Source organism: Carassius auratus, unplaced genomic scaffold (genome assembly GCF_003368295.1).
Source record: "Carassius auratus strain Wakin unplaced genomic scaffold, ASM336829v1 scaf_tig00019252, whole genome shotgun sequence".
NCBI lineage: Eukaryota > Metazoa > Chordata > Actinopteri > Cypriniformes > Cyprinidae > Carassius > Carassius auratus.
The window spans coordinates 371,544-390,853 of record NW_020524940.1 but is presented as its reverse complement, the minus strand read 5'-3'; the positions used below and the strand labels follow the sequence as shown (position 1 = coordinate 390,853).

General features: G+C 39.5%; 1 protein-coding gene across 1 annotated transcript in view; it reads left to right on the top strand.

The window, feature by feature from the left end:
• LOC113076186 (vesicular, overexpressed in cancer, prosurvival protein 1-like) overlaps positions 1-17,496 on the top strand; it is a 32,883-nt gene extending 15,387 nt beyond the window's left edge. The window contains exons 3-6 of the mRNA XM_026248847.1: positions 3,839-3,897; positions 11,261-11,338; positions 12,354-12,487; positions 15,940-17,496. Coding sequence (XP_026104632.1) covers positions 3,839-3,897; positions 11,261-11,338; positions 12,354-12,487; positions 15,940-16,133 — 465 coding nt within the window. The 3' untranslated portion in view covers positions 16,134-17,496. The remainder of the gene's footprint in view (positions 1-3,838; positions 3,898-11,260; positions 11,339-12,353; positions 12,488-15,939) is intronic.
• The last annotated feature ends 1,814 nt before the right edge of the window (positions 17,497-19,310 follow it).

The following is a 19,310-nucleotide window of genomic DNA, read 5'->3' as shown; positions in this document are numbered from 1 at the left end:
AATGCAAATTTTGGGCAAAATTCGTTTAAGTACATGGGTCATTCTACAGAAACGTCCACATTTGGTATGGCAAGATCTCTTAAAATTGATTTCTTTTTCTAACATTTAAACTTAGACCACATTATTAGATTACCCTTTGACTTTATGAGTACACATAAATTACAGCTTAATGATTTTTTATTTTTTGTGTGCATGTATTTAAAGACCGCATACACCCTTTTTTTGTCACTGGTGTTACCTTACTTCTTTAGCGATATTAAAGGTGTTATGAAATATTTTTTAATTTTTTTTTCAGCACATGCAGTCAGAGGTACAGAAAATTAATGATGATCTAACTAATACGGTGATTAAGTTTTATTTATTTTAATCAGGTTTGTTAAAAGTGTGACTGAATGATGTTAGTTCAATTGCACAACCATGTATTTGCTATAACAATGAAAATATTTGAAAAAAAGGTTTTAAACAAGCAATAATACAATCATTTAAAGCTTAACTCTTAAGTGCAGCAGAATTCAATTAGTTTAAAATGATCATTATGCCACATATGACAGATTTTATTTAATGTGAAAGAAAAAAAAACAGTAACACCAGTGACACAACAAATCACCAGTGACATACATAACATATACAAATGACTCATTTCATAAGAACTGAAATCAGAGTTAGAAAAATATTATAGACAACATTTTAACTTAACATTTTAACTTCATTTCTTCACCATTTCATATCTTCGTTTCTAACCGATGATCTTGTCTTTCAGTTTCTCTATTTCCCTTTGTGCATCTTTCCTACGTTGTCGAGTGAGTGAGAGAGAGTGTGTGTGTGTGTGTGAGTGAGTGAGTGTGTGTGTGTGTGCTCTTGTTTCTGTATCATATCAGGACACAACTCTGTATAATGACATGGGTATGACACAGGTATTACAAGGAGAGGGTGACTTATGAGCACATAACCCTTGTCCCTATTTTTCAAAATGCATATAAATCATACAGAATGAGTTTTTTTGAGAAAGTAAAAATGCACAAAGTTTCCTGTGAGGGTTAGGGTTAGGTGTAGGGTTGGTGAAGGGCCATAGTATATACAGTTTCTACAGAATAAAAACCATTACACCTATGGGATGAACATACTTTTCAAAAAAACAAACGTGTGTGTGTTTGTGTGTGTGTGAGAGAAAGAGAGAGAGTGAGTGTGTGTGTGTGTGTGTGTGAGAGAGAGAGTGAGTATGAGTGTGTGTGTGAGAGTGTGTGTGTGTGTGTGAGAGAGAGAGAGAGAGAGAGAGAGAGAAAGAGAGAGTGTTTGTGAGTGAGTGTGAGTGTGTATGTGGAGGTACTGAATGCTATGCACTTTTATATCTCTTTTACCATTTATTTCTGTATTTGTAACAGTTCAGTTTGTACCTTGAAATGCTGGGTGATCTAGCTGGTGATGATGGGGGGGGGGTGGTCAATGCTCCTGCTCTGACTCTTTGCCTGCATCTTTGCTGACGGACCCTCCATGCCTTTCGCTCATATCTCTTCTCCCTTTCACTCAAATCACTTACTCTCTTTCTTTTTTGTGAATCAATGTCACGGACATAGCTCTGTTTCCTTTTCTGCAAATACTCTGCTCTGCGTTCAGGATCAGCATCCCTACGCTTTCTGTATAGTCGCTGTTTCACGAGTTCACCCTTACATCTAATCTGAAGGCAAATAGTAGGCATATTTTGGCGTGCTGTCCTGGGGGAGGGGTCCGGGCCCGGAGCATAGCCCGAACCCAAATAACTCCCCCTATCCCAATTTGGGATAAATAGATTAGAAGTGAGGAGTTGGGGTGGAGGAGGGTTGCCGAAAAACTGTCGTGGGACAGGAGGTAGGAAGACTGGATATATATACGCGTGCGTGCTATAAGATGATTAGCTAAACGAGATGCACCTGTACCAAATTGGATGATTATCTGATCGTGCTTCTCCCGAACTTTGTTAATAAAACCACATTTCTCAGCAGCGCTCAGTTTAGCCATACCCTCAATTTAGAAATACATGACCAAAGGAGGATTAACAATGACAAAGAAAAGTTAGAATCATAATTTTAGTGCTATTTTATGCAAAATAACTAAATGAATAGCTTTGAACAAAGTTTATCTATAAAAGGGAGTCACTGGTGTTACTGATCTTCACTGGTGTTACCCATAAGGAAGGTGACACCAGTGACAGTAACACCAGTGACAATTTTCATGAAAACTGCATTTTACAAAATGGCTGCTGCAAGGTATCAAACCACATGTTGTCAATCATGGTGTACTCACTAAATTAAGTAGTTTAATCCATTTGTATTCTAGTTTTTTACAATGCCCAAACAATAAAAGAGGTCATACCAGTGACTTCAACTAAAAGCTTCATATGAAATCATGAGATAAATGAGAAGATTTCTGATAATTGAAAAGAGACAGTGGACTTACCAATGGCTTCTCTTCATAGATCTCCAGAAAATTGGAAGAAGGAAGTCGAGCGATGTCATCAGCATGACTGTTATTTCAAAATAAGAGCTTTTTTGTTAAACGGTAACACCAGTGACACAACTCCAGGGGACCACTACTTTCTTTATATAATTTATAATATTTATTTAGCATTTTGTTTTTTAATGTAATTTATATCATATATTTGATAGTTATGGACACATGGTTGTATTTTAAATGGAAGAAAACACTGTTTTTGACCTCAAAATAAAGCATTTTCCCTCTGTACATGACTGTGGGGACGAGCACTTCTGTGGTGCTTGGAATTCTAATTAATTAATAAAAATCAAGAAAGTGTAATTGTTCAAATAACATATTGTTTCATTTTAAAATATAAAAAAATTGTAAACCTAAAGTGTTTTTCAAGTGTAATATTTCTGTAAAGGCTAGGGACAGAAAAATGGACATTTCCGTAGAATGACCCACATGTGTATTTTGGCCATGATCATGATCATTTTGGCCATGGTCACTTTATCTTCTATACATATTTTTTTTATAATAATTTCCTTTTCGTAACATACTCTAGTTCTTGTTAAAACACCCTAGATGTGCTTTATTTGTGCAGTTAGAGCACTTTTTGTGTGAAATCATATTTATTTTGTCCATCAAAGGTGTACTTTCACTTTAACTGAGCGTCAGCAGCGCAGCAAAAATAGACCCAGCGCCGAAACAATCGCGGCACTGCTGCTTCTGCTCTGCTTCTGCAACGCTCTGCCGCGCAGCTTCTGCGTGCAGTGTGAACGCTCTCATCTGTTAACATAGGCACCGAAAAAAATACGCGCTGCTTCTGCTCTGCTGCAGCTTGCGGTGTGAACCCGGCCTTAGTCTTCCAGCTCTCAGCAGATGTTAGTGTGGATACTCCACAGTCATACAAACCCTGCAGAACACACTTCTTTCTTTCTTTGTGTTTCTTATAGTGTTTCCCGTTACATAAGTAAATTGCACTGACTGTACAAGAGAACGCTCTCAGCTCTCAGTCTGTACTGACTCGACTCTCGAGATGATTTATCTGTGGTTTGTTTGATTTGTGCTGTTTGTCAAGAGTTTCTGCCTCTTGAATGATGACCTCTGACCTCTGAGGAGGTTGTTTCGGTTCTTCTGAGAGCGAACTGTCATCATGTCAGCGTTTCACATCAGCTACAGTGAGATTCATCGAGCCTCTTCAGATCTGGAAGCAAAGCATGTATATGTAGTTGATTTTTCCAGGATGTGGTAAATGTTATTAAAATAATATTAATTTTGTTACATTTTTTCAGAAACTTGTCTAGACATGATTTATAATTGTAAATGAGATGTATCTTATTTATTCATTTATTTAATTTCCCCGTTTTATATTTTTTCTTTGCAGTGCATAGAAGCGAAGAAGTACTGCTGGTATTTTGAAGGAGGATACCCCATCTATTTCATGTGAGTACAGTCACTTTTATTTGTCTTTCTCTTATTTTATTACCTCTAATGTTTACTCAAGACCATCAGCATGCATTAACTCTCAGATGTCATCACGTGTTTGTGGTGTGCTGTCACCATCAGCCTTTCTAAGCTTTTTAAAATGTTATGCAAATTATTATTATTATTTTCTTTTTTTTCCGAAGCTTGAAGGCTCCAGTCCCATGTATTGCACTTGTATGTAAAAGAGCATGTAGTTGTGTAAAGTCCCTTCAGGTTTGTGGCAGTGCAGGAGTGATGATGTGTCTGTGTTCGGGAGCTGTCTCTTTAAGAGCTCGGGGCTGGATGTGGTGTCTCTCTGGGAGTCTGGGAGCACTTCATCGGCAGGCTCCAATTATAATGCTGCATGTTTTCTCTGTTTGTAACCAGCCAAACTGAACATGTTATCCTGCTTTCATCTCTGAATGTGTCCTGCTGTAAACCTGCAGCGGTGTTGGTCTGGGGACGTGACTGCATGGCTTTGCATTGTGGCGTGCAGATAAAGCAGAGCCGTGTGAGATAGCAAACCCATCACACAAGCTGACACACAGATATTTCGCCTGGATTTTGATGTTTTCTCCTCTGGTTCTGCTGTTTGATGGCTATGACCTCTCTTCTGTCTCCTGCTGAGCTCAGATTAGTCATGTTGTGTTTGAACTCACATTAAAGGGATAGTTTACCCCAAAATAAAGAAGAATTGCTGTTAATTCACTCACCCTCAGACCATCCAAGATATAGCTGACTTTGGTTCTTCAGTAAAACAGTAAAGAAGATATTTAGCTAAAAGCATAGACTTTCAGAGTCAAAAGAGCATATCAGGCAACACAACACGAATACCTGTGGCTCCTGATGATATATTGAGGTCTTGAAGTGAAAACGAACATTACTGAACAGAGTATTATTACCTGTGATCCAGAGCCTCAGAGAAACGTGGAAACAGATTCTTTGGGGCAGTTTGTTTCAGTTCACTGAGCTGACATACTGTGATTCCTGGATTGTGGGTAACTCTTTCCTAACATTAGACATGTCTTTCTGACATTTGATCAATTTACTGCATCCTTGCTGAATAAAACAGTAATTTATTTAAAAGACAACAACAACAAAATCTGACCCCAAACCGTAATTTCACAGTAAACAACCACACTTCTGACAAATAGCTGGAGAAACCATTTGCACTTAGAAATTGCTTTCACATTTCACAAAGATATGGTGAGGAACACAAAACAACAACGATAACAGAAATGCCTTAAGTAGTATATTCTTGTAAAACAAAACTCCATTAATCTTTGTTTTACTTACAACTTCACACAACAATACACAAAAAAAATTTTGATTTAATTTTGATTTAAAATCAATTTATCTTTTATTTAAGATCAGACATATTGCATCCAAAAATATATATATATATATTTTTTAAAGATACTTTTGTTGCTATTATCTGCTTAGCCTGAGGTGTTTCCATGTTTTATGCCTCTTTTAACATCTGGCCAAAGGACTACGGTTAAAAACGGGTCTGTTGGCTAATACTGGCACATTAACAGAAATGTTCATTAATGTGTATTGCCCTTATACATGAAGTAATCCCTTGACTAAGTTGCTGAAGTAATTTCTAGACATCTCTCTTTAAGCTCTTAAGCTTCAAACACACTTCTTTCTTTGTTTTTAAGGCAGTGAAGTTATTTCCTCCCAAACTGTGGATGTTAAGAGGCAAATCGTGGCAAGCAGACGGTGTTATTTCTGATGATTCAGCTTTCTGTCCCTGTCTCCATCCCTCCTGAAAGATTAAAGGCTTAAAGAAACACTTCTCTCATCTCCTCTTCATAGAAGTAAATTCTTACTGCTGTGTGGTTAATATTTCGTCCAGTCTCTGTTTCAGTAGCCGTTGAGTGGCTTATGTGGTTTGTGTCACTTTTTAACTATAGATCATACGTTTTCTTTGAACAGCTGTAAATATTGACATGGCCTTCTTTTATAACTTATGAAGACTTCCAGTGTACCTAGACACAGTCTTGCATGTTTAATAGATGATCCTGTCAACACGGCATTGCACGCATTAAGACTTGATATTGATGAGATTAAATTGGGGAATTCAGTAAACGGATTACTTTAGAAATTCACTATTCACTAACCTAATGCAATACAGTTTCGTTTAGTTTCTAAATCACTTCTGAAATCACTGTGCATTATTATAAATGAGATAAACGTCATTATCTTTAGTGCAAACCAGAGTTATTATAGTGCCATTCATTGTTGATCAGACATGAGTCCAAACTCTCTGTGCACTTCAGTGAGCATGTCCTCTTCGACCGCTCTTAATGAAGGAGGCAGGAGGGAAGCTGGATCATCCGCTGGATCAGTTTGAGAGGTTGGAGAATGGGTAATGAAGGCCAGTCTGATCCGGACCGTTGACTGGAGCTCATGAGACAGCGGCTGAGAGCTCTCCACTGCATATCACAATCACAACTTGACTTCAGCTCCAGTTAGTTCTGCTGAGTTTATTCTCCTTTTTAAGGCTCGTTATCTAAATGCTCTTGTTTTTGAGGATGTGGATCACGCACCGTGTTCACTGCATGTAATGTGCATTTGAAAATATGCTCCAAAACAGCTTCCCAAGTTTGTATTAAGCATTTATAAATCTGTTTCCAACAAAACAGAAGCATTTCTAAAGAGAAGTTTCCACCAAATAAAAGCTCTATGGTTTAATGTTTAAAATGCATTAAATGACTTTAATCACAGCAGAGTGCATTAAAATTGTTTAATCACAGCTAGCTGTGCAATATACCTCTTGTACTGTGGTTATTTGCCAACATTGACTAGTTAAATCTGTTAATGGTGTTTGCATTGTAATATTTGACTGGAAGGATACAAATGATGGTTATTTTGATCAGTGACAGCTTGTATGGGATTCTGCACACTTCAAATCAGACACATGAAGCATATCATGAAGCAGATCATCACATTTATTTGAATGAATTATGCCACTAATTTGAATAATTTATTGAGAGAGAGAGAGAGAAAGAGAGTGATGATAGTTGTGTGTGTGAATTACCTGCATCTGCTTGTATCTACCTACAAAAAAAAAGAAGCTGTCAGTTTAGTTGCTTCAAAAACAGTGATTTTACCTGCTTATTTGATGTAGTAATTCACTATCGAAGTTACTAAAATAGGGAAAGGATCTGCCGCCCGCAGTTGATTTTGATATTCTAGGTATTATCAAATTGAGTTTTGAGAATGCAGTGGATGTGGAGGACTATAATGTAACAAGAGCTTGTTCAAATACTGAGGTGCTAAACCATTCAGGGCTTTATAAGTAATAAGCAATATTTTAAAATCTATACGATGTTTGATAGGGAGCCAGTGCAGTGTGGACAGGACCGGGCTAATATGGTCATACTTCCTGGTTCCTGTAAGAACTCTTGCTGCTGCAGAACAACCACCCAATAAAGCATTAAAATAATCTAACCTAGAGGTCATAAATGCATGGATTTGGAGATGGAAAATGCAGTTTTACAAATGCTAGAAACGTGGCTTTCTAAGGAAAGATTGCGATCAAATAGCACACCTAGGTTCCTAACTGATGAAGAAAAAATGAGTTTTTAGGTCCTATATAACATATAAAGCGTGAAGAGTAGCGGCCCTAGTACTGAGCCTTGAGGTACTCCATACTGCACTTGTGATTGATATGATACATCTTCATTCACTGCTACGAACTGATGGCGGTCATATAAGTACGATTTAAACCATGCTAATGCATTTCCACTGATGCCAACAAAGTTTTCTAGTCTAAATAAAGAGAATGTTGTGGTCAATAGTGCAGCACTAAAAGTGACATGACATACAGCCAAGTATGGTGACCCATACTCAGAATCGGTGCTCTGCATTTAACCCATCCAAAGTGCACACACACAGCAGTGAACACATTCACACACCAGTGGGCATCATGCTGCGGCGTCCGGGGAGCAGTTGGGGGTTCAAAGCACCCGAGACTCAAACCCACCACTTTAGGGTTAGAGGTCAAACTCTCTAACCATTAGACCATGACTTCTAAGATCCAAAAGCACTAATAGAGAGATACAACCACGATCAGATGATAAGAGCAGGTCATTTGTAACGGACAGAAAACATTTGGTGCATCATAAAGAGGAAGATGTTACAAAGAAGACCTAAGACAGTTGAGCAACTAGAAGCCTGTATTAGACAAGAATGGGACAACATTCCTCTTCCTAAACTTGATCAGCTCGTCTCCTCAGTCCCCAGATGTTTGCAGAATATTATAAAAAGAAGAGGAGATGCCACACAGTGTAAACATGGCCTTGTCCCAACTTTTTTGAAATGTGTTGATGCCATGGAATTTAAAAGCAAGCATACTATATTACAATAATAACACATAACATAACATTCTTGATCGCTCTGCAATAGCATAATGAAGGTGCTGATGACGATCATTGGTCATACATTTTATGGTCCTTTTCCTTCCATAGACCATATGAATACATTCAGACACTAAACTTAGTGATTGCTTTTGAGATGTGAAGAGACTTTCAACCAGCATAACAAAAAATGTTTCTGAACCATGCCTTTAACTCGTTCTGCCAAACAAGAACAGCACTAGAGGAGTCAGAGCCGACCGTTTTCTGTTTGGATGTATATACAGGATGTGTCTTCAGTATTTGTGCTACTGTGAGCTGAATTACAGGGTTTCTCAAAAGCAAACATTTGCAGTGTGACTTGTCTGAGCTGCTTCACACCTCACTGCAGTAAACATCAGAAGCTGGATGAAGATGGGCATGCTCATTAAATCAAAGGGCAGCAACTTTTAAAGTGTTCTGGTGATTAGGAGCTTCAGTTACAGATGCTCTGTTGAAAGGTCATCTTCAGTGGCTAATTTTACCCATTTACCCAGCATGCCAGTGGGTCACAAGAATAGGATTTTATATCACAGTGTCAAAAATAAGATTATGTATTGTCTAAATGTGTTTAAGGCTACTGAGTAAGAACATTAATAAGAGCACAAGCAGCATTAATTATTATTTTAAAGGGAGATTTCCTGGTCAAGTTGTTTTGTGGCGAAGGGAGGTTTGCACATCCTGCTCTGTGTGGCCTGACGTGAGAGTTTATAAATGATGGAGAAATTCTTGTTTTGGTGGTGAACTGTTTTTTTTAAACTCTTGTGTTTCTCCATTTGGATGAATGGGTTTTAAACATCTTAATCAAAGCAATGCAAAGCCCATCCGTCAGCATCACAGTGCAAGCGCTGAAGCGTAAAGCTGCAGTCACAGAGAAACATATCGACCTGTCAATGCATCAACTTTCAAGCTCTGCTGGATGCAGAGGAACTGTGTGTGATGACTCTCCCCGAGGTTTGCTGAAAATCAGCACTGACATCTCGACTCGGGCTTGAAGTGCAGTCATTCCCTCAGATATGAAGATCTTCAGAGGAATAGCTCAGGTCAGAACTGCCCTCTGTGAAGCCGAGCTGTCCTCACACTGAAGCTCAACACTACACTGTTCAGGTGAAGGGTTGCTCACCTCACAACTGATCAGGTCTGTGTTTCGTCGTGTTAAACTGTCTGACACACACTGAGATAGTCCTATAATTTACATAAACATCAGTCCATTCCGATCCATTAGACCCTGAGAGAATTCATTGTTAAAGACGTTTCTGTTGCATTAGATTTATATTAAATTGATGCTTTCAGCAGGACGCCGACTGAGGCTCTGACTTTATTAGCTTCTATTTACACAAAGCTTGTGCTATGCAACTCTATTATTTCTGAACTCTTTCTGCATGGTATGATTCATTATTAACCCTAAAAACTAAGCAATAAATAAAACACAATAATAATAATAGCACCTAATATAATATTTTTGAACAGGGCCAGCAACATTTTAAATGTGATATGTGAACATTTTTGAAAAACTTTTGTCATCCAAAATCAAAGCAAATATATGTAGACACATGTAAATAAATACATAAATGAAAGCAGGTTTTTTTGTTCTTAAATCAAATAATTGTATGACAACATATTATTGTTTTCATTTTTTTTTTTTTTTTCAATTTAATACATTCCTCAATCAATTAATTAGTTTTACACTTGCGTGTCCTGATGGAGATGATGCTTGGTTACACACAAAAAAAATGAATTCTCTGAGATGCAGCGATATTTTAATTGTAATAAATACAACTGTTTTCCAAGTACTGAAGTATTTGAAGCAGACTGTTTATTCTGTTTTCAGAATAAAAACAATGTGTAATAAGTGAAGATGCAGAATCCTGCGGGCTACAGATTCAGTTCATATGAATGAGTTATGAATGAGGTAATAGTGATGTATTATTACGGCAGAGATGAACCTTCACTGCACAGAACGGATCAGAAACGCCACTGAAACAGAATAATAGAGATCACAGTGCTGTGGCATGCAGGAAGTCAATTGAATACGTCTTTGATGAATAAAAGTATTGATTTAGGATTGAAACTGAATGTTTGAACTTGGATATATTTAGAGATTATACTGGATCTTTCTTCCATGCTGTGTGGTATGAAATGATTTCATCAGTGATGACATTGCTGTGGTCGTCTGTGAGCAGCTGATGTTGTTCTTCTCTGATGGATGTGTTGTTTCAGACGGAGCTGATGCTAATAATCTGGCTGCTCATAAATGGCCCATTAAGAATGCTAATAGATGGCAGAGGTTCTGATGGGCTCATTTATTCCTCATATCTCAATATGGCATAGAACATATGAAGTGCTTGTTCAGGATCTGATCCTCGTTGCTGTGATTAGTGAGTCTCGGTCGTTAGAGCCGCTGTGGAGCTGAAGCTCTGCTAAAAGAGTCTTTGATTCTTCCTGAAGAGCTCCAGCTGATCTCTGTCTGAACAGTCACAGCACACACGTGATCTGAAACCAGCAGAACATACTTCAACCACAGGACCTGAAGGAGAACAGCCTGCTGAGACTGGAGGAATGATGCTGAAAATACTAGAGATATTTTCAATTCTTATAATGTTTCAAACTCATTTTTAATTGCTCCTCATTATAAGACGATCACAAAGTGAGAATCCCTGTCCAGCGGTTGGAAAGAGATGAATATGAGTCTGTTTTCTTCTCTCAGTGGTTGATTGCAGAAGAACGGAGAGCTGGATGGAGTCTGATCTCTATTAAAGTGTGAAAGGTTTGCAGATACTGCATCTGTTCATCTTGTGTTAGTATTCAGAGCATCTGTCTTCGTTCCAGTTCACCACTGCTTCATCCATCATTGTGCATGTTTTGATGAGATGGCGTCGATGGTTGGAAATGGAAATGAACTGATTGAATCTTCTCTTATGTCTGGTTTCTCTCCACAGATGTCGCTCGTATGAGGAATGCTGTGGGACTCGCTGCTGCGTCCGAGCGCTTTCCATCCAGAGACTCTGGTATTTCTGGTAAGAATGGCCTTTTCTTCTGCTTTTATACATTATTACTTTCTGTTTTATTTTTCATTTTACTGCATGATTTACTCAGAAATTGCCAGTAAATTTCACACATAACAGCACATTACATTGATTTAAATGTAGTATTTAGAAGTCGAAAAACTGAACTAGTGTTTTTTGGTAACACTACTTCAAGCTTTTATATATGATACATTATAAAAGTAGTTGTAGTATTGTATTTAAGGATCTCTGTTCATACTCATGAATTATCATTTTAAATCTTTACCACTTTTTAAATCCTTCAAAACACCAGGTTTAACCCATTTGACAGCAAGAGTACAGGCTAGAACAAGAGTTTAATTTTACTCATCCGTGTCCCTGCAGCACAGAAGCAGTCATCAATATATCAGACGTATATTTGTAGAAATAGACAACAATACATTGAATGAGTCACAATTAGACATTTCTCTTTTATTACAGAAATCATTAGGATATTAAGTAAAGATCATGTTCCATGAAGATATTTAGTAAATCTCCTACTGTAAATATATCAAAACTTAATGTTTGATTAGTAATATTTATTGCTAACAATTTTCTCAATATTTAGATTTTTTTGCTCCCTCAGATTCCAGATTTTCTAATAGTTGCATCTCAGACAGATATTGTCCTCCGAACAAACCACACATCACTGGAGAGATCATTTATTCATCTTCAGATGATGCATACATATTAATTTTTATAAACTTTAATCTTATGATTGATTTTGTGGTCCAGGGTCAAAAATATATCTGCTACTCTTAATTATGATGTACTATTTCAGCCATATTGTTTAGATTTTATTTTTAAATAAGTAGTTTTTAAGTGGTTTGAAGCTATTTGTTACTTTTTTCAAGCTTCATTTGATGAAGACAGAAACTTCAATGAAACAGCGCAGAACTGTGATATCTGCTGTTTGTGGGTGATGTGCAGGAGCTGGCGTGTGATTGGATGGTGGTTGTGTCAGTCATGTGTATCTGCTGTCTCATAGGCTGCTGCTAATGATGGGCGTGCTCTTCTGCTGCGGAGCAGGCTTCTTGATTCGCCGGAGGATGTATCCATCAGCGCTCAGCGAGGAACCCGCCTTCAACGTGTCCTTCACCAGACACCCGGTCAGCTCGCCAGGTGAGCTTCACACCACCATCACCACCATCATCATCATCTTCATCATCATCACCATCATCATCATCATCAGTGTAGGGCAGAGCAACATGGCCAAAAATACCGTCTATTTCCAGGAAATTTGACCAATTCAACATCGTGATTTTGATGGGGGGGGGGGGTTTGTTGTTGTTGTTTTTTTTAAATGGAGAACTTTTGATCATTTTAATTCACCCTTGATCAATAAAAATATTAGTTTCTGAAAATAAAATGAAAAACCACAAACCCAAATTTAAGATGTTGACTACAAATTAATTTTAAAAAATTAAAACATTTCGCCCAGCGTTAGTGCACACTGTATTTGATCTTTTCCTCTAACTGCGAGTGTTTTTGGAGTCTGGAGGAGTGTTGTTTGTTTGAGTCATTAGCTCTAATTGCAGCATATGGTGGAGTGTGTGAGAAGAGTGTGTGAGAAGAGTGTGTGAGAGGAGTGTGTGAGAAGAGTGTGTGAGAGAAGTGTTTGAGAGAAGTGTGTGAGAAGAGTGTGTGAGAGGAGTGTGTGAGAAGAGTGTGTGTGAGAAGAGTGTGTGAGAGGAGTGTGTGAGAAGAGTGTGTGAGAGGAGTGTGTGAGAAGAGTGTGTGAGAGGAGTGTGTGAGAAGAGTGTGTGTGAGAAGAGTGTGAGAGAGGAGTGTGTGAGAAGAGTGTGTGAGAAGAGTGTGTGAGAGGAGTGTGTGAGAAGAGTGTGTGAGAAGAGTGTGTGAGAGGAGTGTGTGAGAAGAGTGTGTGAGAAGAGTGTGTGAGAGGAGTGTGTGAGAAGAGTGTGTGAGAGAAGTGTTTGAGAGAAGTGTGTGAGAAGAGTGTGTGAGAGGAGTGTGTGAGAAGAGTGTGTGTGAGAAGAGTGTGTGAGAGGAGTGTGTGAGAAGAGTGTGTGAGAGGAGTGTGTGAGAAGAGTGTGTGAGAGGAGTGTGTGAGAAGAGTGTGTGTGAGAAGAGTGTGAGAGAGGAGTGTGTGAGAAGAGTGTGTGAGAAGAGTGTGTGAGAGGAGTGTGTGAGAAGAGTGTGTGAGAAGAGTGTGTGAGAGGAGTGTGTGAGAAGAGTGTGTGAGAAGAGTGTGTGAGAGGAGTGTGTGAGAAGAGTGTGTGAGAGAAGTGTTTGAGAGAAGTGTGTGAGAAGAGTGTGTGAGAGGAGTGTGTGAGAAGAGTGTGTGTGAGAAGAGTGTGTGAGAGGAGTGTGTGAGAAGAGTGTGTGAGAGGAGTGTGTGAGAAGAGTGTGTGAGAGGAGTGTGTGAGAAGAGTGTGTGTGAGAAGAGTGTGAGAGAGGAGTGTGTGAGAAGAGTGTGTGAGAAGAGTGTGTGAGAGGAGTGTGTGAGAAGAGTGTGTGAGAAGAGTGTGTGAGAGGAGTGTGTGAGAAGAGTGTGTGAGAAGAGTGTGTGAGAGGAGTGTGTGAGAAGAGTGTGTGAGAAGAGTGTGTGAGAGGAGTGTGTGAGAAGAGTGTTTGAGAGAAGTGTGTGAGAAGAGTGTGTGAGAGGAGTGTGTGAGAAGAGTGTGTGTGAGAAGAGTGTGTGAGAGGAGTGTGTGAGAAGAGTGTGTGAGAGGAGTGTGTGAGAGGAGTGTGTGAGAAGAGTGTGTGTGAGAAGAGTGTGAGAGAGGAGTGTGTGAGAAGAGTGTGTGAGAAGAGTGTGTGAGAGGAGTGTGTGAGAGGAGTGTGTGAGAAGAGTGTGTGAGAAGAGTGTGTGAGAGGAGTGTGTGAGAAGAGTGTGTGAGAAGAGTGTGTGAGAGGAGTGTGTGAGAGGAGTGCGTGAGAGGAGTGTGTGAGAAGAGTGTGTGAGAGGAGTGTGTGAGAGGAGTGTGTGAGAAGAGTGTGTGAGAAGAGTGTGAGAGAGGAGTGTGTGAGAAGAGTGTGTGAGAAGAGTGTGTGAGAGGAGTGCGTGAGAGGAGTGCGTGAGAGGAGTGCGTGAGAAGAGTGTGTGAGAGGAGTGTGTGAGAGGAGTGTGTGAGAAGAGTGTGTGAGAGGAGTGTGTGAGAAGAGTGTGTGAGAGGAGTGTGTGAGAAGAGTGTGTGAGAGGAGCGTGTGAGAGGAGTGTGTGAGAAGAGTGTGTGAGAGGAGTGTGTGAGAAGAGTGTGTGAGAGGAGTGTGTGAGAGGAGTGTGTGAGAAGAGTGTGTAATGAGGTCAGGGTGCAGCTGGTGTAAACAGATCAGTAGGTTTGGACCAGAACACACCTCTCCTGATTATGATGCTGATGCTGTTATTAAATTTATCCCTCATCTCTCAATTTGTCCTTTAACTGAGCCAAACAAGGCTTGGAGAGACCGAGTCAATTCTTGCTCACTATTACAGTCGCTAACAGGCAGTTATTAGTCAGAGCCAAGGTTGGCACTTCACCACAGACTTGATTTATTTCCCATCTCTGTGCCAGACCAGCAGAAAACTGCAAGTGAGCCATTCTGGTGTGAGCAGATATGTCACCAACATATGGCCAGCAACGGCCTGCTGTTCTCAGTAGATCACACACAGTGTTTCCGACAGACGATTGTGTGAGCTGCTGCTGGATGTTTTCATGCATCCGGTGCGTCACACTCCATCGTATCAGGTGCTGCTTCGGTTGGCAGCAGAATAAGGGACTTATTTGGATCTTTAAAGGAATAATCAGGGTTATTCTCTCAGTTTACAAAAACATCTTACAGTAATGCACAGAGTTAAAGGCAGACATGCCAAGCTCATATGGGGAGATGGGGAATGGATACATTTACATTTATGCTCTGACTTAAATCTAAATGTTTGTGCGAGCAAAGCAGAGAAAGAGGAGTTAACCTTTCTGGCATCAATATGAGACTTAATCAGCATCTTGTTTCTTGCAGTTGCACTTAATCTTTATGATATATTTCATTTGAAAACATAATATAAAGCTCTGAAGAGACTTTTTCACACATAAAAAAAAAACCTTAAACGTTTAAACTGTGATGCATATTAACCATATTTAAAACATTTATTTATAATTGATTCTGTAGATCCAACAGCCCTCTTCTGGAGGCGGGAGAGAATATGCAGCTCATCTGCATTTAAAGCGACACACTCCAAAACAGCTCTTTTTAGACATGCCCCAAAAATGGCATTTTCCAGCTGTTATAATAAATGATCTGTTGGGTATTTTGGGCTGAGACTTCACAGACACATTCTGGAGACACCCAAGACCACAAATACATCTTGTTAAAAGGAGCATAATAGGTGATGGTTTTGAGATGAGACCGAAAGACAATGATGATTTAATGATATTGAGAAGCAGTTCTACAGGTAACAACTCTTTCAGTAATTTAGTGGGTACAGGATCTAATAAACATGTTGTTGGTTTAGATACAGTGATAAGTTTATTTAGCTCTTCCTGTCTTATATCAGCAGTATTTCAGTAACAGCATGTGGACATCTTCTACATCTTCAGTGAACCTTGAGATGATTTTCTTCATTGTTCCTCCAACAGTGTCGCAGCAGCCGGGCATGCAAGGCTACGGTGACCCCTGCGGCGCCATGACGACGGCCCTGACCCCAGCCTACCCGGGTCACATGATGAGCTCGTACCCCCCGCCGCCCTCCTACTGCAGTCATCCGCCGCCCTCGTACGATCAGCTCTTCAGGAACGGCGAGAAGAAGAGCCTCAGCCGGTCCTCGCAGTGAGACACCGCTCTCGCTCTTTCTGCTGGTCACAGTCTGTTTGACCTTTGACTGGTGACCTGTGGAGGGGCAACGAAGAGAACAGCGGTCCTGATGGGGTTTGAGACGGACTTCTCTCCTGACGGAGCTCTGAAGAAGCTGTGGAGATGCCAAGCACACGAGATACTGAGAGTCTGGACTCTTTCTTTGAGAAGTGGGTCTTGAGGGACAGGAGATGAAAACACAGCACATCCATCCTGAGGACGACCGCACTTCAGAACACATCCTGATCTCAGATGAGCGTTTATCACATTACAGCCGCTCAATATCATCCTCCTGAGCCTCTCAAACATCTGGAAGCCTGTTCATGCCACTGGATTATTAAAAATAAATAAAAGATAAAAATAAGGTAATTGACACTTTTCCTCTCGGAATTCTGACTTTTTATTTTGCAACAGCAAGTTCAATTCTGACTTCTTCTTTTTTTAAGAAAGTTTTGTAAGAAAATAGTTTTATTGTCAGAATTAGTCAGAATGACTCGTGATTGCAAGTTTATGTCAAATATGAGAAGTCAGAAATACGAGATATAAACTGAGAAAGTGCAAGAAAGGTCAGAAGTGTGACTCGTTTCGCAATTATGCCTCCTTTTGTGTGTGTGTGTGTGTGTGTGTGTGTGTGTGTGTGTGTGCGTGCATGCGTGTTTGTGTGTGTGTGTGTGTGTGTGTGTGTGTGTGTGTGTGTGTGTGTGCGTGCATGCGTGTTTGTGTGTGTGTGTGTGTGTGTGTGTGTGTGTGTGGCAGAAACAGGCTTCCATACAAACAGGAATTTGGCTGATGTTTTGTTCCTGTCCCAGTGGTTTAAAGGGTTAATAAACTCTTGTCTGTGTATTAATCTGAAATAGATGATGAGTTCACATGGAGGGAGTCTGCTGAAGTCATGTTAACTGAGCAATTTATTCACATCTTTTCTGCTTCATTACAGCCAGAGTGGATGGGCCAGAAACTGCAGAAGCTCGTTTCGGGTTAAATGTCTGGTTTTATTGGAGAGTTCACTCTCGTTAATGGGCCTCTGAGAGTTTATCTGTGCAGATTAATTACTGGACTACAATCATCACTGAAATATAATGATTCAAATCCAGTGAGAAATACAGCTGTATTCAGAGTCATTTAGCACAACACCTGCTAGAAAACTACTGGAATTAGTTTCAGGGCTCTTCATTAGCACCGAAAACAATCAGATGTGAAGCACACACCTGTAAGAGAAACAGGTCAGTTTAGCTCAAAGGGAATCATTTAAGATTGTAAAGGGGATTTGAACAGAATCACTGTTTCACGGCTGTTCACGGAGACGCGCCTGCGATTCACTGAACGAGCCGTTTAACATCAAATCTGCGCTGGATACTAATATCCAAACTATAGTGAAAACACTATCAATTAGCACAGTAACAAGATCGGCAGTTTAAGACATTAACTTGTAAGCACAAAACACAAGATACTTCTCTCTTCAATATGAATAAGGCTTTATTAGATAAATCTAAGACATATAAACTAATCTAACACATAAACGCACTCACACATTCACACAAGTTGCAGGAAGATCGAAAGTTAGGGAAAGATGAGTTTAAGAGAATGGAAAAGTTTACAGCAATACGTGAAATTGTATAGACATGAACAACCATCAATCACGTAATTAACCCTCGCATTGAGTTCCTCAGTGAGGTTAAAATTATATTAGATACACCAGTAAAGGTCAGAGTCTGGAGGAGTTACTTGCGTCTCCTGTGTAAACGGGTTCCCTTTGCTGTGGTTGAAAGGGGGTTTCCCGATGTTTCTGATTGGCTGGAAGTTCAGTAGTCGCTGAAGTGAGTCTTGGGAAGCCTGTGGTTGGGCGTTGGCTGAAGATGGAGAGTTGTGTGGCTGGTTGAAGTTGAACGGGCAGTCGAGGTCAGACACGGCGTTACAAAACTTAACTCAGAACACGAAACTCTCAAACGGAAAAGAAAAGAAACTAAAGTAAAAGAACAGAAGTAAAGTTTGACGAGACTAGGTGGTGTTTCTTCTCATCGTGGCTGAGTAGCAGCAGGTGTGCAAGCCGAAACACGCTGGAACCGCGCTCAAAGAACGCTAACAGTGATGACTAAAACCTAAAGGTAGGAGCAAAAGCTAAAAGCAAAGATTTTATGGTGTCCTGAGTATTTAATGTGTCCTGTTGGCCACACCTCAAATGTTGTCTTGACCAATCAGATATTGTCTTGGCTCGGGGGTATCATAAATCATATGGGGGGGGGGTTACATGTGCTGGCCGGCATTGCATCTCGATTACTTTCCCCAAATTTGACAATCTCTTCTCTGAATTGAAATTGTCAATAATTGTTCTAATGGTGTTAATGTTTAATTTGTGTGGTTCGGGTCTGATACGCTACACTCTGGTTATCTGTTAACATCTCCGTGAAGAGAATGCAGATGGAAAATTGTTTCACATTTAAACCCTGAGTAAAATTAAACTAAATAATAAATTATAATTAGCTGAAAATGTAATATATATTTAGGACTAAGAAACCTTTTTTTGTGATTACAGGTCCAATAAGAACATTAAGAGTAATATTATTAAGATCAATATTGTTGTTGTTGTTATTTAGGGGGGTAAAATATGACCGAAACATGGTCTTCTTAACATTCACCAACCAGCACTATTAGAATATATATATATATATATATATATATATATATATATATATATATATATATATATATATATATCAAATTAGACTGATTTGTAGGCCATTTTTAGTAGATGTGATCCTGAAGGTTTTATTTGAATGTGATTAGTATATTGAATGCTGGCTGGTTCCTATTCTTGATGTTGTGACTGTAAAGACTGGATATGAAAGTACATGAAAAACACACAAAGCATCAATAGGTTGGGGTATATTTTAAGTCATTCAAAGCCGTTTTGAAAGTGTTGTTTTTTGTCGTTGTGGTCCACTGTTCATGGTTTCGTTTGAAGCTGAACTATGCAAAGAGCGACTGAGTCCATCTGCTAATGTTGGAGTTTGTTTTCTGTTTTCTGGTGGAAGAGATGTTCAGATTCAAGCACCGCTGTAAACTGTACGTGTCACACATCTGCCTCTGACACGGTCTGTGGATTGACACCAGCAAACCCTTCACAGTGAAACACTCCTGATGTCAGAAAATCATGAAC